Consider the following 22419-nt stretch of genomic DNA (forward strand, 5'->3'; position numbering starts at 1 on the left):
AAAAGCATATTGATAAAATAGAAATCATGTTGGTCAATATCGATAATTATCAAGAAATTCAAAATATACATTTTTAATGCAGCCCTGGCCATTTTATGCTGTTGCTTGCCAACCTATTTTTAGATAAAGAACACACAAACACTGAATTCAAACTCAAACTTTTGTTCAACCCACTTTTTACCTAAACTGTAATTTTTTTAAAAAAGAAAAAAGATTGCGTGCTCACTGAACTCTCTGAAGGGGGCGGGGCTTGGTTCCTGGGTCTGCTTCTCTGTTTGCGTCCTCGCGGTAAGATGGACAGTTTTACGGCAGCCCGATGTAAGGCCATTGGCTTCAATAACAGTGTTACCAAGCCTGCTTATTATAAGCAATGTCACCCTTGTTTTTAAAAAAAATCTCTTTCATTTTCATGAGCCCCAGGTTGCGGTTTATTGGGCTTGTTTTTGACCAGGAAGTCTCTTATTTTGGCAACAAACTAAGCAACTAGTTCAAAAGCTATAAATAGACCACCCTCTCTCTCTTTCTCTGTGTCTCTCTCTGTCTCTCTCTCTCACCTCCTCCTGGTCTCCCTTTCTCTCCTAAATAGACAGATCTAAAATAGACTCACCTGTGCTGACTATTTTATATGTGTGGAAAGAAAATATCTTAATGTAAATAATCTAAATAAGAAATGGCTAAGTTTACTGTAAATAGTGGGCGGGGGTTTGCACAGTAATAACTGATAAACGGGGCCTTAAGAGGAGAAGGTTGGGATTAAAATGCATACCATATTGCTTAACAGAAGAATTTTTCAATGGACTACTTAAACAATTAAACTCTTGACAGAGCACCTCTGTTAAGGAATCTATCCATTGATATAGTTCAATTTAAAAAGAATGGTACAGCTTTCTTTCCATGTTTTCCAACCTCCAGTTGTTGTTGCATATCTTCATAAGCCTGCTATAATTTCACACTCACTTTATGCATCAGTCCTTCACCAAAAGAAGTCGGAGAGGGTCGTTTGCCTTGTCTTTGAGAGGCCATGGTAAGAGTCATATCATAAAACCTGCTTAGTAGACAAGGCCATCAGATTGATATTTATGGAACAGGCTGAGATTTAGCAACCTCAGCTTGCATTATATATTAACTTCGACTGATTTGGCCAAGAAAGTGGCCTTCAAATCTGCAAGTACTTTGATTGGACATTAAAACTTGAAGAGCTCGGTGTTGTGTGTAGCATTCCTGCTAGGTCATTCTCTCCTCCATATATAATCCAAACCCCACCAGTGCACACAGCCACTGCACCACTGAATCCAGCATCAGCGAAGGCTTAATGAACAGCAAAGATATCAGTGATGGAAACGCAGGCCATAACTGCAGGCGGTGCACATGGACACCTTAGTGTTTGTGTGTGTGCTGGTTTGTGTCTGTTTGTCACTGTTCCCAGTGGTTTAATTATTCAGGCTGCTTTAAATCTTCATCTCCACAGCCCTCACAGCCAGCCTGCCTAATGGTGAACACAGATGAATATTGCATTTTCACCATCAAACCGCCCGTGTGTCAGGGATGGGAGGAAATAAGTGCCAAGTCACTGAGCGAAAGAGCTGGATCGTTAGAAAATAATTCAGCAGAATGGGCTGAAGGAAAAACAAAACCCCAAAGTGCAGGCAGATCACAGAAGCAGAGGCTGTGATTGAAAAACAGCAACCGCCTGCTGGGATGGAGAGCCAGTCTCACAAGACCAGCTAAGTGAGTCTGTCATGTTTGGCTTTGCACCATACTTTTTTTCAGAAAGTGGCCCCCACTGATTTTTATTTTAGCCTCCATTTTACAACACCTCCCAGGGAAAATCCAAGATGTCAGAAATCCACTACAAGTCAGTCTGAGACATGAAGATGACTGGCAAAGCCCTGATTTGGATTTTATGATTTCACAAGCTTAGGTTTTTCTGTTAATCTAGAACAGGACTTTTTCCAACCTGCGAGTTTTGAGCAGGAATGTTAATTATTCTGTCTTCTGTTTAGTTATAAAGCCAAACTTAGACTATAGCCAAAATAATCTGCATTTTTGGGAGAAAATATGCAACCAGCTAAATACTGGTTGTTGTCTAAGTGAAGGCTTCAAGCCGAGTCAATCAGATGATCTGCTGAGGAAGCTGAAATGAAGTAGAAACATTTGAACAGTACAATGCAACAGAAATATCAGAAATTAAAAAAAAAGCTTGAATAAATATGCATCAAAAGACTCAATAAAACCATCCTGAACACCAAAAGCTGAGGCTAAAGAAGAAACTAGCAGAAGAAGCTAAGATCCAGTCAAACCAATATTGTCTTCCTGATCTTTTTAAAAGCGAGTTTAGACATGGTGACCAGAGGTCTTATGTTTACATTAAAGTTAGAACAAGGAATGAGAAATGTAGGCCTTGTTGTCTAGGCCAAAGGTTTGGGTGTAATGAACTGGATTAAAACAAAGTGTTGGGGTCCAAGTATGACACGACTACTTGATATTTCTCTATGTTTTAACATCAGTTAATATGATACTAAATTGGTGTAAGTGCTTCCTTAGCACCAGCACTTTTTGTTTTTACTGCTACAAGCTCTGGCATCAATACACTGAGGCTGCCTTGGCTCCAATTAAAGGCTGGACCAGAGGAAACAGCTGCTTTTGTCAGAAGCTAGAGGCTCAACCACCAAAAAATACATATTTTGACTTCTACATGTAAAAATCTGGAATTAGTTTTGTTGGACCTACCTAATATAGGAACATTAATAAAAAGTTGGATTGGCAGTGGAATAGCATTAGTTTGCTGTCTGTCATCTTACTGCTGTTTTTTTTAAACATCCCCCATGCAGAGTTTATGTAGGTCGTCTCCCCAGCTGTATTACTTTTAAAATGAGTTTTAATATTTTCATTTAAATGAAACATTCACACTGATGCATTTACAGTGACCTAATGAGTGGGCTCCAAGCTGGCTCTATTGTTGTGGAAAACAAAGCCGGTTTGTTAATAGAAGTGGTTAAAAACCTGCTTTATGTAGGCACTGGAACCACTTTGGTGGAAAAACATGATAGCAAAACGTTAGCTACCACTATGGATCTGAATGAACTGAACATGTTAGTTGGTAAATGGTTGAAGTGGCATGAAATAAGAAGAGTAAGTAGCTAGATGCCGTTCCATCTTATGGTATAAAGTTTGCAAAGATTTAACCACTGTTCTGTTTATTTTAAAGTAATCAGTAATCCTTTGAATCTGCGTGTGTTTGATGGTGTCCAATTATCGTGTATAAAGGCGTATATCTTCCATATTTACCTGGAATCCAGCAAACCCGTTCCCTATAAGTGAGTTATCTTGTATAGGCAAAATTCTGGTTTCACTCCAGACCTTGTGAAGTATTGTGCAATCTACAGAGAAGAGCCATGGGCCGCAGATAGAAGAGCATATCTACCTCAGAAATCAAAGCTTGTCTTTGAGAAGCTGAAAAGCACAGGGTTTGATTGCTACTGACATATCTGGGTTAGAATGATAACGGGGTGCCAGCAACCCGCACCCTTCCCCCTCTACTCTGAAAACCTATGAGGAGAAAAAAGGAAAAGCTTCATCGAAAAAAAAAAAAAAAGAAGAGAATCACACGTTGCTGTGTTTTTATTTATTATTGTCTTATGGCTCACTGCATCATGTGTGTCAGGGGGATAAACTGTGTACGCTTGGCAGCTTGCTTGTGAATCAAAGACAAGGGATTACGAGATGAAATCAGAAATGTATGGTTGCATAGGGGAAAGCATCAAATCCCAGAGTTTGACGCAGTATGTGTGCACATGGAGCAAAGAGAGGACACGCATGCTAGTTTCAGGCAAGCTCCAGGTCTGGGAGCCGTTACTAACGCAAACAATCAAACCTGAATAACGTGAATTCAAGTCTTGCATTCCTTCATTCATCTGCACTCAGTGTTCACCTCATTTCTCTCTCATCCTCTCTTCCTGCATCACCCCTCTCCTCAGAAACAAGGGCGTGGGCAGACAATCTCACAGTCCCTTTCAAGGTTCAAAGTCGCCTTCCTTTCCCTGCATCCTTTTGCTCCTGCGCTGTTCTACATGTTGCTGCCTTATTAAGTTGTTCCTCACACTCTATCGCTCCTTCCATCCCCCGCAGTAAGTCTCGGTCACAGAACATATTTCTGGTTTGTGCTTCCTAATGAGCCGGCTTTACATGCACACGTTTTTATTTAAACCCCCGCTTCTATCTATAAACTGCAATATACACCTTCTATAGAAATGTACTTTTAGCTCATTTTACAGCCGTGTAGTGTTTTCCTTAAATATCTATATGCAGCTGTCATGATGGTTTTTTTTTAGTTCATAGTTTACTTTGTTTGGCCTTAAACAAGCACCCATTTACACATATACTGTAGACAAGGATAAAAGCTACATGCCTTTACGTCATGATTTTTTTCATTGGTGATATGTTTCAAAGGTATTGCACAAGAAAATGCTAATGCTCGAAGTTGTTTTTTTGACAGTTTTTGACGGGCAGTTTTTATCTACTCCTAGGCATGAACATTTGTTTTGGGCTTTAATCATGCTTTTGAATTGTCTTTCAAATACAAATTCCTGGATTATAACAAAAAAAATATTGAGTTACGAACCAGACTCCATATGCAGAAAGGTTTTATGTTCAGATGAGGCAAAGATTGGGCAATCTGGTTTAAATAGTTTAAATATGGGCAATAGTTGCAGTGATAGCTAAAGGGACCCATCTAATGGGTAAACTGACAGCTACGTAAACCCTGTTTACCGTCAGTGCTTTGTGAGTTTGGACTTACAATTAACATTTCACACATTTTGATGTAAAGTCAATGCCAAAATCTTAATCTTGTTATCACCCTCTCCTCTTTTCTATTTCGTCTTCCATTTCTTCTTTCTCTTACTGTTTTTTGAATTGTATAAAACCACCTGTTTTTTCTTCGTCCCACCGTTTTTTCCATTTTTCCATAAGTTTTTCTTTAATTATACGTTTTCCCTCAGATTTACTTGTTTTAATGATAAAATTATAGGATTTTGAATCGCCCTCTTTGCCAATTTATCTGCCCTCTGATTTCCTTCTACCCCAATATGCGCTGGAACCCACACAAATATAACTATTAAACCCATGTTTTGTATTCTGAATAATGTATGAAATATTTCTAATAAAATGTCCATCCGATTTATTATACTTTAAACTTAATATATTTATTTTATTTTGAACTTAATAATGCAAAACTTGAATCTGAACAAGTTACTGTTTTTAATGGTTTTATGTCTTCTACCCATTGTAAAGCTAATAATATTGCCAACATTGCTCCTGTGTATACTGATAATCCGTCTGTAATTCGTTTTCCCATTCTTATATTGAATTCTGGTACTACAAATGCTATTCCTATTTTTTCATTTATTTTTGATGCATCCGTATAAAATTTGAATATATTGATAATATTTGTTTAGATTTAACTGTACTGAATAACTATCTACAATGTAGGATTTATCTTGTTTCTTTTCCATTATTGTCATATCTACTGTCGCTTCTGGTAAAATCCATGGTGGTATAATTGATATTGGTGTTGCTTCGAGTAATTTCTAAATCATTTATTTTAAATTATTTAATTTTATTTTCAATTGTCCATCCAAAACGCCTAATTTCTTTCTTTTCTTTTTCCCAACATGGATTTAAAATTTCCCAAATTGGATGATCTGAGTTATTACCTTTTAAATTCAGCCAATTATTTATTTCTAGTTTTGTTCTTCTTAAATCTAATGGCATTTCTCCCATGTCTACTTCTATTGCTGCTGTAGGTGTGGTTTTAAATGCTCCAGTACATTTCTCACACTTTTTTTTTATATATCAAAATTTATTCATACTCGGACATTCTTCTTCTCACACCTGACAGTAACCCAGCAGATCTACGTACTGTATGACGTAAATACGTTAGTGCAAGCACTCCCGGAAGCCATAGAAAATGCATTGCAGAGCCTGCGTATTGAAAAAAAAACGTTCTTAACGTGAACGTCTATGAGAGAGATCAGGGCGATATTCAACCATGTTGAAATCGCCCAAAAAGAGGCGGGACACAGGAGGAGACGTACTCAACGTAACATTTAACGCAGATTGATCGGTTTAACTTATAAATTCCCTCCTCTCTCTTTCTCTCTTTGGTAGTGCGTCGACCAATCACCCTGATGAACAAACCATCTCTGGTTGGAATAATCAAGATGGAGGACCACAGCCACGTTCTTTAACTTTACCTAAAAACAGCAGGTTACAATATGGGCACAATTAGGTGTTACAGTGGGACAATGATCCCAAATGTACAACTAACTGGTTTTTGGAACGACTAAAGCAGACTGACCTCAATCCTGTGGAAAATGTCTGGAGTATGAATAAAAGTTGGGCACATGTCAGGAAACAGACACATTTAAATTAACTCTACCAATTCTGATGTTTTAGTTCTGAATGTGCCAGATTTTAATGGTGTCTGAATTAGGCAATATATCCACAATAAATTAAAACCTCTCCACTAAATTGTTTTCAAAAATCACTGTATGTTTTACTTTGAAAAAACATAAACAACTATAATAAATCTTCAAAAGCCCTAGGTTTGTGACCAGTGATGTATATTAACAAAGTAAAAATACTTCACTACTGTACTCAAGTATATTTTGGAGTACTTTATACTCAAATATAAAAAATTTTGATAACGTTTACTTTTTGTTTCACTATATTTCTGAACTTAATTGCATACTTTTACTACAATACATTTTCAATGTTTGGTTTAGTTACTCATTACAAAGAGAGAGAGAGAGACTCACGCACGCAAGTGTTTTGACCCCACCTACTGATTGACTGCGACAAAGTCGGGACTTGCCTGGGCTTGTTCATCACCACCAACAGGATAAGAAGTTGGTTTAGTGGTATAGCAGGTTAAATTAGCTTTGTGGTATAGGTAAAGCATCTAATGGCAGAGAGTCCTAATTTTCTTAACTAAATGATAACCTGCAGGTGTATCTATTAGCAGGTTTACCACATCCTGTAGGTTAACTAAACCTGGTTTATCACTTAACCATGTTCTTAGTATACACCCTCTGGTCTAAATTTTGCCTGCACTTGGTTGTGTACAATTTTAAAGTGCATAGCACTGACCTTTCTTGAAGAAGGAAAACTGAAAGCTTACAAAAAGGTTGTATTTTCAATCTAAACTTGGTCTAAATTTCTCCTGCACTTGGCTGTTTAGATTATTTCAAGTGAATTTGACTTTCAAAGTTTACCAAAATCTAAAAAATGTCATTCAAACTGCATTTGCTTTGTTTTACTTTTTACTTATACTTTTTATTACATTACTTGAGTACATCTATTTTTACAGTAATTTTCATACTTAAGTACAAGACATTTCAGATACTTTAAGACTTTAACTCAAGTAACATTTCAGTCAGTGACTTGGACTATTACCAAAGTCATATTTTGGAGAGGTACCTATACTTTTACTTGACTCCGAGATTTCAGTACTTTATACAACACTGATTGTGACTGTGATGAGTGGATGGAAACTCCTAAACAGCATCTGTCACTTTCATTTGTTTTGTTTTTTAAAAGTAATTAAACCCTCTTTGCTAATAGCTAAAAGAAACACAGTCAAGCCCGTCTTACTTAACATTGTAAAACAAAATAATACAGACATTTTTCACTATTGCAAAACAATCCACACATTACAAATGTAATAGCAAATGAATGTGCATGTGTCTGAATTTGCATATTTTAAGTTGCCAATATTACTGCTTCATAAAAAGAATGCAGCCATTTATGAATAAATAATTGCGTAAATCTTTGTGTGTTGTGTTTTCTTTTTTTTTTCTGTGCCACCCACTAATGTTTAGAGCTATTTAGCTAAGTTGTCATTTGGATAGCTGAATTATATATTACATCATGCTACTTTTACTACACAGCATTATTTATGTAGCAAAAAATGAGTTTCAACTCGAATACGCGAGGTTCTCCTTGTAAGATAGAACAAAAATTCCCTGCTATGGATTGACTGTCGCTACCGTTAATGGCCTTAGCCGGACAAGACCTGTGTTACATCTTTGTCAGAAAACCTAAAAGACCACGTCTGTAGGCAGTGGGATGTATTCACCATTCTTTTAAACCCATACTGTCAGCTCTGCGTGACACACACACACACGCACACACTGCGTTCCTCTTATTTGTAACATTGTGTCCCCTTTTCTCCTCTGTGACCATCGCTGCCATCTCATCTCTCCCCCGGGCTACCCATATCGCTTTACTTCATTATTTAGCATGTTATTTTTTTCTCGTCCCTGATCTATAGTCTGCACATCACAGAAGCGGCTAATTAATTATGGATGGAAGGGGGTGTGTGAATCAGAGAGATGAGGGGTACTTTAAAAAAAGAAAAATCAACAACCAGACATCTGCCTCATTACGAATGCGCACTGTTTTTGGAGCTTTATTAATTTATATCTTGTCAGGCTATGCCAAACCTTCACAACACTTTTAGCTCTTTTTTTTATTATTAATTTATTTATTTACGAAGCATCCCACTCTTGCTCTCTGCCTTTATCCCCTCGTATTCCCGCTTGTGTCCCAATCCACCCCCCCCAAACCCATCCCCACCTAATGTCTTGGTTTTAATCTCTCACCTTTTTACACATCTGCATGAACACACTCACACACACACAGACACACACACTGACACATCTTCCCGCTGACTGTCTCATTATCTGCTCTTGGCGGATGTTAAAAGGTGTTTGGCCCACCTGCAACGTAGAGATTACCTCTTCCCACCAACAAACATTGGTTTATTAATGTCTGTCTTTATTTAGAAAGTGTAATAGTGGAAGTGCTGTAGTACATTTCTGCGCACATTGAGATTGACAAAAAGTAATGCATTAAACCTGCCTTAATCTAAAGCGACAGCTGATCTCCGGTTAGAAAATTTACTGTGGCATCTAATCTAATTTGGTATCCGTGGGTTTACACGCAAGCGGTTCCTACACAGTCCTGAAGAGTCTGGAATTTGATTTCACTATTTTTCAGGTCTGAATATGTGTTGAGAAATTATTTTTTCTTTCCTCCCCATACTTTAGCTTTCGGTTAATTGTTTGAAATTCCCACAAAGAGTAAATCCAAGCACAACAATTTCTGATTGTGTCAAATGTTTGCTTCCACCTAGATTTTCTTCTTGAATCACTGTATCACTCTGATGGAACAGATTTAGATTAGAAATTTGGGATTTTTAGATTATAAACAGGAAAACAGCAAAGAAATATCTGTATTTACTTTGATTAAAAATGAGAAAAGCAATAAAAACATGTCCATATTACATAAAGTTAAAGTGAGCTACAGGTAGCCCTTCATATATGAGTGCAGTATATATGAAGGAGCCTTCAGTTTCAAAAAGGTTGGTGACCCCTGTTCTAAAGAATGCTTTTATGGGAGCAACAAGTTCCACCTTTTGGAGATCTGGTTGAAATTGTAACAGATTAAGGAGGGAATTATACTATTACTCTTCATAGCCAAATTCTCCTGCTCATTGTGGGAGATCCTAATGTTTTCCCAGGCCAGAAGGAAATATATTAAACGTCTGGGTCTGGATCGCTGGGTCTACCCATTTTGATGTGACTGGAAAACCTCCAAAGGGGGCTCCCATAGGCGTCCTCGTAAGAAAATCTGTTTTCAGTGTGGAGGAGTCCAGTCTAGTCCTAGCCTCCCCCAGATGACTCTGCTCCTTGTCCCGTCATTAAAGGGAAACGCACGCTGGGAGCGTTGTGGTGCATCTCACCAATGAACGTGCATCAATTACTGCCTTTAACACACACTGACCGAAAAGGTAGCTGGACTCTTGCATAGTTTTTAATCAGACGTGGCAATGCTCCTGAAAAGAATGAGTTTTAAAAGGATTGCTTGGCGTCTTTCCTTAGAGAGCGGGCCATCTGCCAGGGTGAGTTGTTTGATAGAAAATTATATAGGCTTGTTTTATAGCGCGCATCTAATGTCCCCGTTTGGTGTGGCACCTAAGGGTGAGTCCAGCTACCCTACAGATGAAGCTAATTGCAGCCACTTGTATTTGGGATTTCATTCTTTGTCACATTGTAATACACATTACTGTAGACGAGGGTCGGTACGTAGACAGACTGTTAAATCAAGGCTTTTGCCTTTTTGGCTCAGCTCTTTGACAGACTGAAGAAGTGCCCCCATTATTCCGCCTGATGCCCTAGCCTCCTGATCCATGTCCTTCTCCATCCTATCATAAATCCCCAACCGCAACCTGCAGGATGGAACATTGAGTTTGGGGCCAAATATAAGCTGGGCATCATAATCTGCCTTTTTGGACTTGTATAAATTAGCTTTTAAAATGTATTTAAGATGAATTCAGAACAACCCAGCTTTGTTGTTGTTGTTGTTGTTTTTGCAGAAAACTAAAAGGCAGGAGCATCTGAAAGATTGTTTGCATTTCCCCTTTAGAATCTACATATTTATACATGCCATTAGAATCGGGAAATGCAGCAGTGCCCTCGAGCAGCCCTGGAGGTATAACAAATATGCAGAGCTAAAGAGACCCCTCTGGCTACTTGGATGTCAGCCATCACAAGCACACACTTCTGCACACATCCAGGTGCATATACATAACGTTAAGTCTATGTGTGATCAGCGGATGAATTAATTTCACAGTTAGTATTGCCTTTATGGTTGTTTGTCAGTTTTAGGTTGTGCTTGTGTTGACGGTAAAAAAAAGCTTATAAAGATGTTTGAATACAAAGACAGTAATCAGAATCCTAAAAGTGAGCAGATGTTTTTGTGCTGAAGACAAAACCATCTGCGTCATGCATTCCTTCATGCATCTCCTGCATGTCACAGACGCACACAGCTTTACTAAATGCACCTCTTACCTGTCTACAGTGCAGCAAGATGAAATGACCCTTATGAAGCGAGCTGCTGGTCTGTGTAAACGGTTCATGGTTTGGAGAATCTGTTTGTCAAGAAAAGCTTAAATTGCAATTTGCTCCTTTATTGATCTTTCGTGAGACATTTGACTCAGTATAATACCTTTTAAGTGCTCTTGAGGCATTTATTACGCACACCGTGTCTGGCAGTAAGCCCATAAGGTGGATTCACACACTCACAAAAATGCACATTGTCCTTATATACACACATGCACATCCCCTTCTCTTCCTGCCTCTTTTTCATCCTTAAATCCGCCAGATGCTGTGTCACATCTGGCAAAGAAAACCAAATCATTCATCTTCACAGATGAATTGAAAACTGAGAAGTTGTGAAAAGGAAGGGAATAAAAAAAAAAGGAAAGAGGAAAAAAAAAACTCTCCACTAGCTTCAAAGTATTCCCCTCGGTAAAATATTGTTTCAGTGTATTCTGTACTCTGTAGCCCTAATGCGGGCTTTGAACTGTTTTGGCACCTGTCACAAAGACTGATGAAATTGTTTCTCCTCGCACAATGGTGTTCAGTTCATCTCTCTCCCTCAGTATCCTCCTTTTTTTTTCTCCCCGTCCCTTTACCTAACAGTCCCCTTACAATTATCTGTTTCAAATGCAGCATTGCAGAGGCGAGGGCAGCGGTGAAGTAGCGTGTCTGTTTGCTTGTTAGAAGTTATATATAAACTAATATAATGCTTAAGTGGTTCTCCTGCCACTGTGCTCTGTTACAGTGATATACTATATTGCCAGAAGCATTTAGAAGCCTGTTCTTATTGCACAAGCTTTAATGACGAGTTGGCCCGTACTTTACAGCTGCAAGTTCAACTCCCCTGGGAAGGCTGTGTACAAGGTTTAGGAGTGTGTTTAGGGGAATATTTAATTATTCTTCCAGGGCGGCATTTGTGAGGTCTGGCACTGCTGTGGGGTAAGAAGACCTGGCTTGCTGTCTCTCCCATTCATCTCAAAGGTCCTCTGTGTGGTTGGGATCAGGGTTCTGTGCAGGCCAGTCAAGTTCTTCCCCATCTTCCATGTCCTTTTGGACCTTTGTCTTGTGCACTTTCACACACTTAAAGAAAGGGATCATCCCCAAACTGTTCCCACGTAGTAGAAAGCATAGAATAGCCCAAAATGCCTTTGTGTGCTACAGCACCATAATTTCCTTTAGCTAAAACAGAGAGACAAGGGCCAACCCATAAGAAAATAACTCCTGACCCAAATCCCTCCTCTGCCAGACTTTAGGCTTTTCACAATGCAGTCAGGCAAGTACTGTTCTCCTGTCATCTCCCAAACCAGAGACTTTGTTCACCTTACTGTCAGACGGCGAAGCGATGGCAGTCCAAAGGACATCTCATTCCCTAGAAGTCCAAGTTTGGATGCAGCTACCCAGCTAAGTTAACCTGTTCCATGCAACTCTCCCTGCACTGTCCTCGACCTAATCTGAAGGCTGTGTGACATTTAAAGCTGTATAACCGTTTATCTCGCTCTGTGGCTGAGTTACTGCTGTTCCCATTTACCCCCGGTTTATAAACCACTGACAGTAGTGAAGAATTTACTTCTTGATGGCCTTCTGTAATAGTACTAAACTTAAATTGATCTCCTTTCTCTCCAGAGAGCAACCCGTGCATTCACAAACGTTTATATGTACATGCCTAAACGCTTGATTTTAAACACCTTTGGTCATGCAAGCTATTAGAACAGGTGCGGGTCATTTCATGCCTCTGCAATTTAGTTTTGGATGTTTTGCATATAATGTAGATTTAAGATTCTTACACATGGTAAGAAGTGGCACACGATGAGCTAGTCTTTTTTTCAACATATCAAAATAATTTCCTTTCTGTCACTTTTATTTGAAATTCTAAAGCTGTGTATGCATTAGTAGTGAGAGGTGATTCAATTGAAAGGACAGTATAAGGAAATATAACTGGCCAAGAAGCGAGAAGTAGATGGTGGAGCTGACACCAAGTCGATGGATGGATGAATAAAACATCAGTTAGCAGCAGCTTATGCTACAGGCTATGCTAGCTTGCGATTCAAAAGCTTTCTTGACATAGCAGCAGGGTGTTCAAACCTCGCCCCTGCCACCCCCCCCCCCCTCCACCTTGTGTCACCCCGAGTGATGCAAGTCCGCAGCATTTGACGTGAGCTTACAGTACCATACTGTGACTCGACTTCAAAAGCCACAAGTGCAAATCAATCTCCGTTTCCTCCTCTGTCGCACTCTGCCGCCTTCCACCCCCCACCCCCATCCCCGGCCCCTTCCATCAATTTTCTAGAGCTGTCTGAGACTCCAGGCAGTTAATTAAGTAGGACATTGTCGGGGACTCGTTACACGATGTGGCTGGAGATGGATGGATGGATAAATAGATTGAAAAGATGCAGGAGGATAAAAAGATCCCTCTTTGCCCTTTTATTTTAAAGCAGGCCTATAGATTTAGTCTATTTGTGTTTCTGCTCTACATCACATTTGATAATGAGCCTTTTTCGCTTATTCTTCTATTTACATCTCTTTCATTGTTTTCCCCTCCCAGTTAAACTACCCTTTTTGCCTTCTTTTTCCCATCTCACATGTCCTTCCCTTCCTTTTCTCATCCTCTCCTCCCTCCACCGCTCCCTACCTTTCTCCTTCCTTCTTAACCATCCATTTTCCTGCTGGTCCCTTCCTCTGCTCACCCCACCTCCCTCCTGGTTGATTATACGTCTAGTCCTCTGTACTCCGCTTCGTCTTCCTCCTGTAGTATTCCCCTCCCTCATTATGTGTTGGGGGGGGCCGCGTGTTTGTGTGTGATCCGAAACACAAAGCCAGGGCTAAGCAGGCTAATGAACAAACTTCTGCATTGTATTCAGGCCCCAGGGACGCGCTGTAGCTTCCAATGTACAGCAGCTACAGCTGGAAGAAAGGGGAAAGGAGAATCTACAGACCAAGGAGTCAGATATGTGTTTAAAGAGAGAAGTGAAGGGAAAGGGTATGAGGTGACGTGTGTCTGCAGTGAATATTAAGCTAGAATCTGGTCAAAGATCTTTTTTTTTTTCTGAAGTTCTAATAAGATTCTGTTACCCTGTAAAGCCGGGGCTTTTTGACACACTGTAATGACTTATTTTCTTCCAGTCCGTGAAACAATTTCAGTTTTTGGAAAGTTTCTGCTCCGAGCATTCTGCCCCGTCCTGTTCTTTTCCCAAACAAGCTAAATTAATCCAATTGCAGGTTGAGGAAACCATTCATCTTCATCACATCTATGCAAGGATATATGCTCAAACATTACACCCTGCAGGGTTTTTCCCCTCAGTTGATGGGTGTTTACCAGATGGTCTAAGCGAGCCTCTCGGATTCTCCCATGATCACAGACTTGCACGCATACTCTCAAAATGTGTGCATGAAGCACAGAACTTATTTCGTTTCACACATGACTCTATTGCATCGCCATGACACTAGAGCAAAGATTTGATGGGTGAGAAAATACCCTATGTATAGTGCCTGGCAAAGATTAATCCTATTATGCGATGGATCTGCACAAAATAATTTATGTTGATAAAGAGAAGTTAGGAAAAATATAAAGAAAAAATAATTAAAAATAAGATTAAAAACTGAAATATTGGCATGTACATGTGTATCCCCCCTATTTACTATGAGGCCCCTAAAAGGTTCTGGTGCATAACTGTGATGCAGAAGGAAAAGTATACATTGTTTAAAAAATGTTTAACAAATAAAGATCCTAAAGATGTGACATGCGTTTGCGTTCAGTTCCCCTGAGAGCATACTTTTTTAGAATACCCTTGTAGGTTTGGCCTTGGGCAGAGTTAGTCAGAGCATATTATATCAATATACTTCATTCCACTGAGGCTCCAGCTGTACGTTCCGGGTTGTTTTGCTGAGTTTTGCCCTGGCTTCAAGTCATTTCTTCTAGGACTATTGTGTATTTAGCTTCATCATTCCTCCCATCAACTCTGAACCAACTTTCAGGTCATTGATGGTAAAAAAAAAAAAAACATCCCCATGGAAAATGCTGATATTCTACCACAATAGCTCTGCTGCTCCTCCTGAGTTATCTTTGGTCTCTTTGCTGCTTTTCTGATTTATGCTCCTCATGCACAGCCTATTAGTTTTGGTGGAGAACTATATCTTAAAAGGTTGACAGTTAAACTGTACTTTGTATTTTCAAGTGATGGATTGAACTGTGTTCTGTTGGATGTGTAAAGCTTGATATACATTGTTATATAGGCTAACTCTGCTTTCAATATCTGCACAACTTTACCTCTGACTTGTCTGCTACACAACGCAATCTTAATGATGATGTTCACTGATATCTAAATTTGCCTCTGAGGCTTTCACAGAACTGCTACATCCATGCTTTACAGTCAATTACACACAGGTGAAGGCAGTTGTTTTCATTTGATTAGATTAGTTTTGAAAACAATGAATTATTTTCCTTCCACCTCACAATGATGTTCTACTTTATGTTGGTCTATAATATGAAATCTCAATTAAATACATTGAGGTTTGTGGTTGCAACGTCACAAAAGTTGGAATAGTTTAAAAGGGTGTCAAAATTTTTGTGAGGTGCTATTTTGCCACTGAATTACAGAAACAGTTTAGATTGCAAACAAAATACGTCTCAAGTGAGATAGTGTACTGTAATAATTTTGGCAACAGCTGATTTCATCAGCCATCATTTTGTCTTAGAGCTGTTTTTCATTCTTTCTAACTCTCCTGAAAAAAACCCTCCCTGGCATGTTTTGTCTTTTAGAGATAGAAGTTAAGCATCTCCATTTCTTCCTCTTTCCAGGATTGCCCCCAGATTCTGCCGTCCACTCAGATTTACATGCCGGTCGGCGTCACCAAGCCGATCACCTTGGCAGCCAGGAACCTACCCCAACCGCAGTCCGGACAGAAGAACTACGAGTGCCTCTTTGACATCAAGGGCGTGACCCGCAGTGTTCCTGCACTGCGCTTCAACAGCACCTCCATCCAGTGCCAGAAAACAGAGGTAAGAACAGAAAGATTATGGGAATTCTGGGTAAACTCTTGAGTTTTAAAAGATACCATTTTAGCCCTGTTCATGTTGAAGAACACAGGATGTGGCAGTGGTGTGTTCTTGAGTCGTCATTGAAAATATAATCTTAACAGATTTTAAGTGTAAAATATAAGTATGCCAGTTCAGATTTTTATACCCAAAACTAAAGTCTACAAAGAACTGGACTGTTTAATGAACTGCAGCACAAATGATGTTGTGTGCTAGCTACAAATTGAAAGCATCCCCATTACTTTTGTTCAGATCAATACAACCGGGTAACTATATCATGATCCCAGTGAAGGCATTGACTTGGTCAAGGTTAAATAATAGCCTCCAACAGCTAATGACCATTCTGGACATAAATGTGCTCACCATCATGATGAATCACTATGCACTCATTGCATACTGGCTTGGTGACAGTCTAGATAAATGACCCAATGCTTATGTGTTGCATTGAACTATTAGTTGGCAAATAAATATTGTTGGCAAGTATTAAACTTTGGATTAAGATGCATGTATTTATGATGGGATTTTCTTTAGTGTTTTTACTGGTCCAAATCATAAGCGATTGCTTTGGGTTTTGTAGGACATGATTTAAAATATCGATCAAGCATGAGTGAATAAGGCTGAGACATGAATGCTCATTGCTTAGTTTTTTGCGGTGCAAAGGTTTTCACTCCCTTTCAATATTTTCACATTGTTGCATTACAATGCCAAACATGCCTGTATATCTAATTTAGTATAATGAAGTAAATGTTTTTAACACGTAATCAGAAAAGTGTGATTATGCATTGGTATATACCCCCCTTTACATTAATGCGTCTAAAAAAAAAATCGAATTTAACCAATTGCTGTCACAAGTCACTTTCACATCACCCTGAGCCATTTACCTCTGTGGTGAAACATGGCGGCAGCATTATGCTATGGGCATGTGTTTCTTCAGAAGCAATTTAGAAAGTTCTAAAAAAAAAAAAAAAAAAAAAAAAAGTTCAGACCTTAGCTCTATTAATAATGTGGCAAAACTTGCAAATTGTTGTTCAGAGGCTAGAAAGAACAGTCTGTCACTAAATATGCAAAGCTATTAGGGACCCTGAAACTGGGAACTGTAATTGTAGGGAACTATGGTTCTACAAGGTTTTTAACGGGGGGGCTCAATCCAGTCTATATTTGTCAGATTACTTGCAAAAAAATGTATTATTTCTGTTTTACCTCATACTTTGAATAGTTTGTGTTGTTCTGTCACACAATCCCAGTTAAACCACGTTGATGTTTGCGTTGCTGACATGACAAACCGTGACACAGTTCCAGGTTTATATACACTACTCCAAGGTACCGTATGCGCTCATGGCTTTAACGGGTACTGATGCATATTAACTGGATTGAGTGTTCCCACATAGGGTTCTTTTCTGCACACCGTCTAGTAAGAATCCGTCTTGTGCGTGTGTGCGTGTGTGTGTGTGTGTGTGTGTGTGTGCGCAGAGGATTTGCAGGTACGCAGAGGTGTGCATGTGAGACCGTGCCTGTTTGGTGTTAGAATGTGGCTGTTTGTGCACGTGCGTGTTTGGCTTCAAACTAGCATGACAGATAAGAGGTAGCTAGCGTCGCGCTTCATTGAGGCTGAAAATGTGGAGAGGAAGTCTCTCTCTGAACCTAGTTTGGAGCGGATTGATCATGTTTACACCTCCACTCCATACCTCTCCCTCTCTTTTCCTCCATCCGCCTGCAGAGTTCATCTTTTTCCTCTCTGCCTTCCTGCTGCTCCCCGCTTTCTGCGCTCAATCTTCCTTCATAAGTTCACCTTAACTTCATGCCTCTGTAATTCTGTGTTTCTATTTTTAGAAATGAGATGATAAGTAGTGCTTTTTAATTGAGTTTTTCATGCGGGCTCTGCAGGTGTCATAGCAACAGGGAATAGTATATGTGATTAATTAGAAACACTTAGATGTCATTTTTGGTTGAGAAGCTGTTGCCGTTTGTCATGATATTCCGGCATTTCGTCATTTACATTCTTGAGCAGCGGTCCACCTTCAGCTGTAGGTCTTAATGGGTATCCACTGTGAGAGGATTCTGTCTATATCGACGGACAGTCTACAGGTGTCGGCACACGCTTGACAATGAAGGCAGGGATAATGATCCTGCTACAGGGTTGTCTGTCCACAGAAATGTCTGTATATCGACTGTTTATAGTAGCTGCAAGGCCGGCGTTAATAAGCCGCACAGTCCAGCTCTGGCCAAAAGTTTAATCTCTCCATTTGATGTCCACCGTGCAGATATGCTAGCAGTAATTAGCCTCGGGCTGTCAGCGCTCAGTCCTTGTTTAGCAACTTGACTGCCATGCCAGATATCGATGTAGCACATGCGTAGAGTCTTCATGGACCCGTATTTAGATTCAGGAGATGAAAAAGGTGCCAGCTGCATGAACTTGCCATTAAGGCATAATTCATGCAGACTTGAGATTATGAGTTTAATTATGTGTCATGAATTATTAGAATGAGGATCTTATTTTAGCACGGGAGCAATAATTCACAAGAATGTGGTCTTAAATATTAGTTTATCCATTTATAGACCTTCATATCTCAGGTTTTCACACAGGCTCCTCTCTGTTTATTCATGCTGTGACAGCGTTCAGCGCTGACTCCATGAATCATGCATGACTGCGGTGGAAATAGACTTCATCTCTTATGCTGTGTACACACCGCTGCATCTGTTCGTTTATGGCCACACACACAAGCCTATGGCGAGAGGGCTTGAGCACTGTCTGTAGGCATGTTGACATGTCCGTCCCTCAACATGTCTTACCGTGTGTGTCCCATGATGGCCCTGTATGCATTTGTGAATTTGCACTTCCTTTAGACTACTGCAAAAAGACGGCTTTATTGGGCGGTGTCAGGTTGCTAATCAGTTGATAAACTGTGGAGTGCTTAACCAATGGTTAATCTTCGAGTCTGAGTGACTCAGATTCTTCTCTAAAAGCTGTGTTTAAAACTAAGATACACATACTCAACAAATTAAAGCTCTGTTGAGTATGGAGGCAGTGATGGATCCATTTGAAGAGACAATTTACAATATTGGGCTCATAAAATGTAGGAGAGGAGATTCTAGCACCATTTTTGGGAATTCACAAATACTGTTTCATACATCACATATCATGATCTCATTTCAGTGTAGAGCTGTGTTGCTCAGACGTGCTTTTAGATTCAGATGTAGAGAGATTATCAAATGTTGTTTAGGCTCATTAAGAAATTCTGAAATAAGCTTTTAGTTCAGCTTGACATGCAGCTTCAACTTTATGCTCCTTTCTGTTTGTCTCGGAACTCGAAACTCAGATCCTAGACTAATTGGTGGTCAGAAAACTTGTTGGATTTCCTTCTTCTTGTGCTCAATGACCAGTTGCAAGTCGACAACAATATATTCATTGTATGCATTCAAACAGTAAAGGAATGTTCTCACAGAGATTCCTCTGTACAGTGTGTCCCGCTGGGTTAATGTGATAAAACTCATCAGAATGATGAATAATCAGGTTATTCTGGTACCTTTTAACCTTATTTTTTGTGTGCAGCGCCCATAATATAATGTGTAGTGTTGCCAAGGAGCAACACAACTCAGCTTCAGGCCTAGTCCACCTGTAGCAGGGATTTTCAAAAAATCTCCCCTATACCATTTTTAAAAATAATACCATACACACGGGAGGTTTTTTAGAAAAGTTTTTATCCACACCAACCTGCAGAAATACGCCACTGAGCAGTTTTTGTTTTTTTTTTTTTTTTTTTCTCTGCCAGATACGTAGGGGGCAGCATACTGCAAAACTAAAACTTTTGTCAGCCAATCAGAATCCTCCAAAAAAAATCCCGACTTCCTGTTGGGAATGAAACGTGGAGCCAAGAGGTTTGATCTTGTGGACAGATAAAGAAGTTGAGCTTCTTTTAAACACCATATTAGAATATAATGTAAATAAAACCTCTCTGACGGCCGAGTCTATCAACAATGGTCACACATGTGTGACGCAACGCAGCAATATGCGCCGCAGACCATGATGCGCTGGACATGAATCCGTCTTTTCATGTACACATGCAGGCTCAAAACCAGAGCATTTATAAATCTCCACATTGGCCAGACTTTTTAGAATCATTGAATACAAAAAAGGTTAGAAAATAAAAGAACTGGACTTCTATTCTGTGGCTTTAGAATAGAAGTCCAGTTATTTTTTTAACCTTTTTTGGATTGATCATGACCTGGTGACAGAGAATCTTCACCAACATTTAGGATCATTCGTTTTAAGCGATGTATAATGCTGTTCATATGTGGCTGAAAGGCATAAAAATGTCTTGTTTATCCTAGATATGCTGCTCCGTGTGGACTAGGCCTCAGTGGGATATTTGCTTAATGTATTGAACAAAAGTTGCATTATGCTAGCTTACACATTAGTTTCTGGAAATAAAATACTCCCTCAAGATTTTTGCTAGCCTTCAGTTTGATGTCAGGATTGCTAATGAAGGTTGAAGGTTAGCTAATGTTAAATAAATTTCTGTTGAGGTCACTGTTTTTTATTTTTTTAATAACTCTGACTTCCCAGTACAAACAGATCATAGCACTGGTGTTAGACACTGACAATTAGCCAGCTGCTAACACATCAGCCAGGGAAGTCAAACTCCAGTCCTTGAGAGCCGATGTCCTGAAACTTTTAGTTGTGTCTCTGGTCCAATACACCTGAGTCAAATAGCTGAATTGGCTCCTCAGTATTCATTCAAGTTGCCAAGAGTCTTACAAATGACGTACTTATTTGATTCAGGTCTGTTGAAGCAGAAACGCAGTTAAAAGCTGCAAGACATTGTGGCTTTCATACCAAAGTGAGCTTGCCCCGGGAGTCAGCGGAAAACCCGGTGGGACTAGACTGAAGAGTACACCGACGGTGCTTCGTTCTCCTCATCCCTAGTGGAGTAAAGAGACGAGGTGTACAAATGTGCAAAGAGAGACATGCAAAGCTTCAGCTGTAATAACACATTTACATTAACTCAACCTGCTGCAGTACGGCCTCCATTCTGCAAACTCTGTTTCCACACTGGCCGGCTCCATTCTGCCTGGTAACGATCAGTTTGATGGATATCCTGTCTACGTCGACCAGAAGAGTACGCATCACAGCAGCCAGAGTTCAACATATTTCAACATTTCGGTGCAGGCTCCATCTGCCACAGGCGCCTCCACACCGAGGTGGGTGCTGCGTTTTAACAGGCCTTTCCCCATGCTAGGGCAAAACCTCTGTTTCACGCATCATACAAGACTGGTGCTGCTTTTTGCCCCTTTGAAGCCGCTTTAGCTCACTCTGTCTGCACAATATGGCAACTAAAAACTCCTTCCTGCCTTGTTTCAAAATAAGAGTATGAAATTCATTCACGTTTCAGGGTCCTAATAATAGCCGGGACTTATTTCACCAGACAAACTCTCATGCTGACAACAACTGAATGGCGCTTTGTAGGACAGGCTTCACTGTGACAGGGAATATGCTTTCATTTTTATACACCCTTACACCCCTAGAGTTGAGAGATTATGGTTGAAAGAATTGGACATCAGGAGTAGACAAAAGAAGACGGGGAGGACAAATGTAAAGGGAAAAAAAAGCAGAGAACCAGAGGAAAGCGAGACTGATTGAGCAAGAACAAAAAAAGATGTAATGCCTGAGAGAGAGAGAGACTACAAAAAAAAATGAAGATGAGAGGGTGTTAGATGGACTTGGGAAATTGGAGCTTAATAGACAATTTCAGGTTACATGAATGGAGAAAAGTGAAAGGGGGAGAGAGAGAGGGAGAGAGATGTCGCAAAGAACATAAGGGAGGGGGATCGAGATGAGAGCATGTGAGAGAAGAAAATCTCCTCTAAAGTCTCTCCTGAGGCCAGAACTCTTTCTCCTCTCTTTCATACAATATCACACCATCCAAGAGTAGACGACTTCACCACAGGATATTCAGAACATCCACAGTCAGATCAGGTTTAAACTCTAGTTTCCCATACTTTGCTGTTTCTACAGTGGCCATGATATCATAATATGCTCATGGAGCATCCCCTGGGAGGAGGCTGTCAATAACCCACTGTATATGTGCTACACAGGATATATGATAGTGCAACTCCTGCTCTATATTACCTATGTTGAGTATTGGCTACCCATATGTGCTCATGGGAGAATTCAGCGTTTTTGTATTAAGTTTCCGCACACACCAGCTGATCCCAACGGGGGAACACCAAGTGGATTATAGACCCGAGGAGAAAGAAACGCAGGACTGTAAAGGGTTTGCTTTGGCAAGCAGACATAAAACAAGTAGGCCATGTTTAAGGTGTTAAGACTTTGAAGATTCCTACATTTAGGGTGAGGATTATTAAAACTGCTCAAAGCTCTAAATTTTGCTGTGTTGAGCTTTCATTAGGTCCGTATTGTACGAGTAATAATTCATAGCAGTTTGC

The 22419-nt window shown here is 39.8% G+C and overlaps 1 protein-coding gene across 5 annotated transcripts in view; it reads left to right on the forward strand.

Annotated features, from left to right (window-relative positions):
- plxna1b (plexin A1b) overlaps window positions 1-22419 on the forward strand; it is a 254801-nt gene that overhangs the window by 156399 nt on the left and 75983 nt on the right. For 4 of the 5 annotated variants that reach the window (XM_012870500.3, XM_012870503.3, XM_012870502.3 and 1 more), the window contains exon 10: window positions 15739-15939. In XM_012870500.3, coding sequence (XP_012725954.1) covers window positions 15739-15939 — 201 coding nt within the window. Of the gene's footprint in view, window positions 1-6168; window positions 6701-15738; window positions 15940-22419 lie in introns of those variants that run through there. The other variant, XM_036152062.1, reaches the window with a different exon arrangement.

Source organism: Fundulus heteroclitus, chromosome 20 (genome assembly GCF_011125445.2).
Source record: "Fundulus heteroclitus isolate FHET01 chromosome 20, MU-UCD_Fhet_4.1, whole genome shotgun sequence".
NCBI classification, from domain to species: Eukaryota; Metazoa; Chordata; class Actinopteri; order Cyprinodontiformes; family Fundulidae; genus Fundulus; species Fundulus heteroclitus.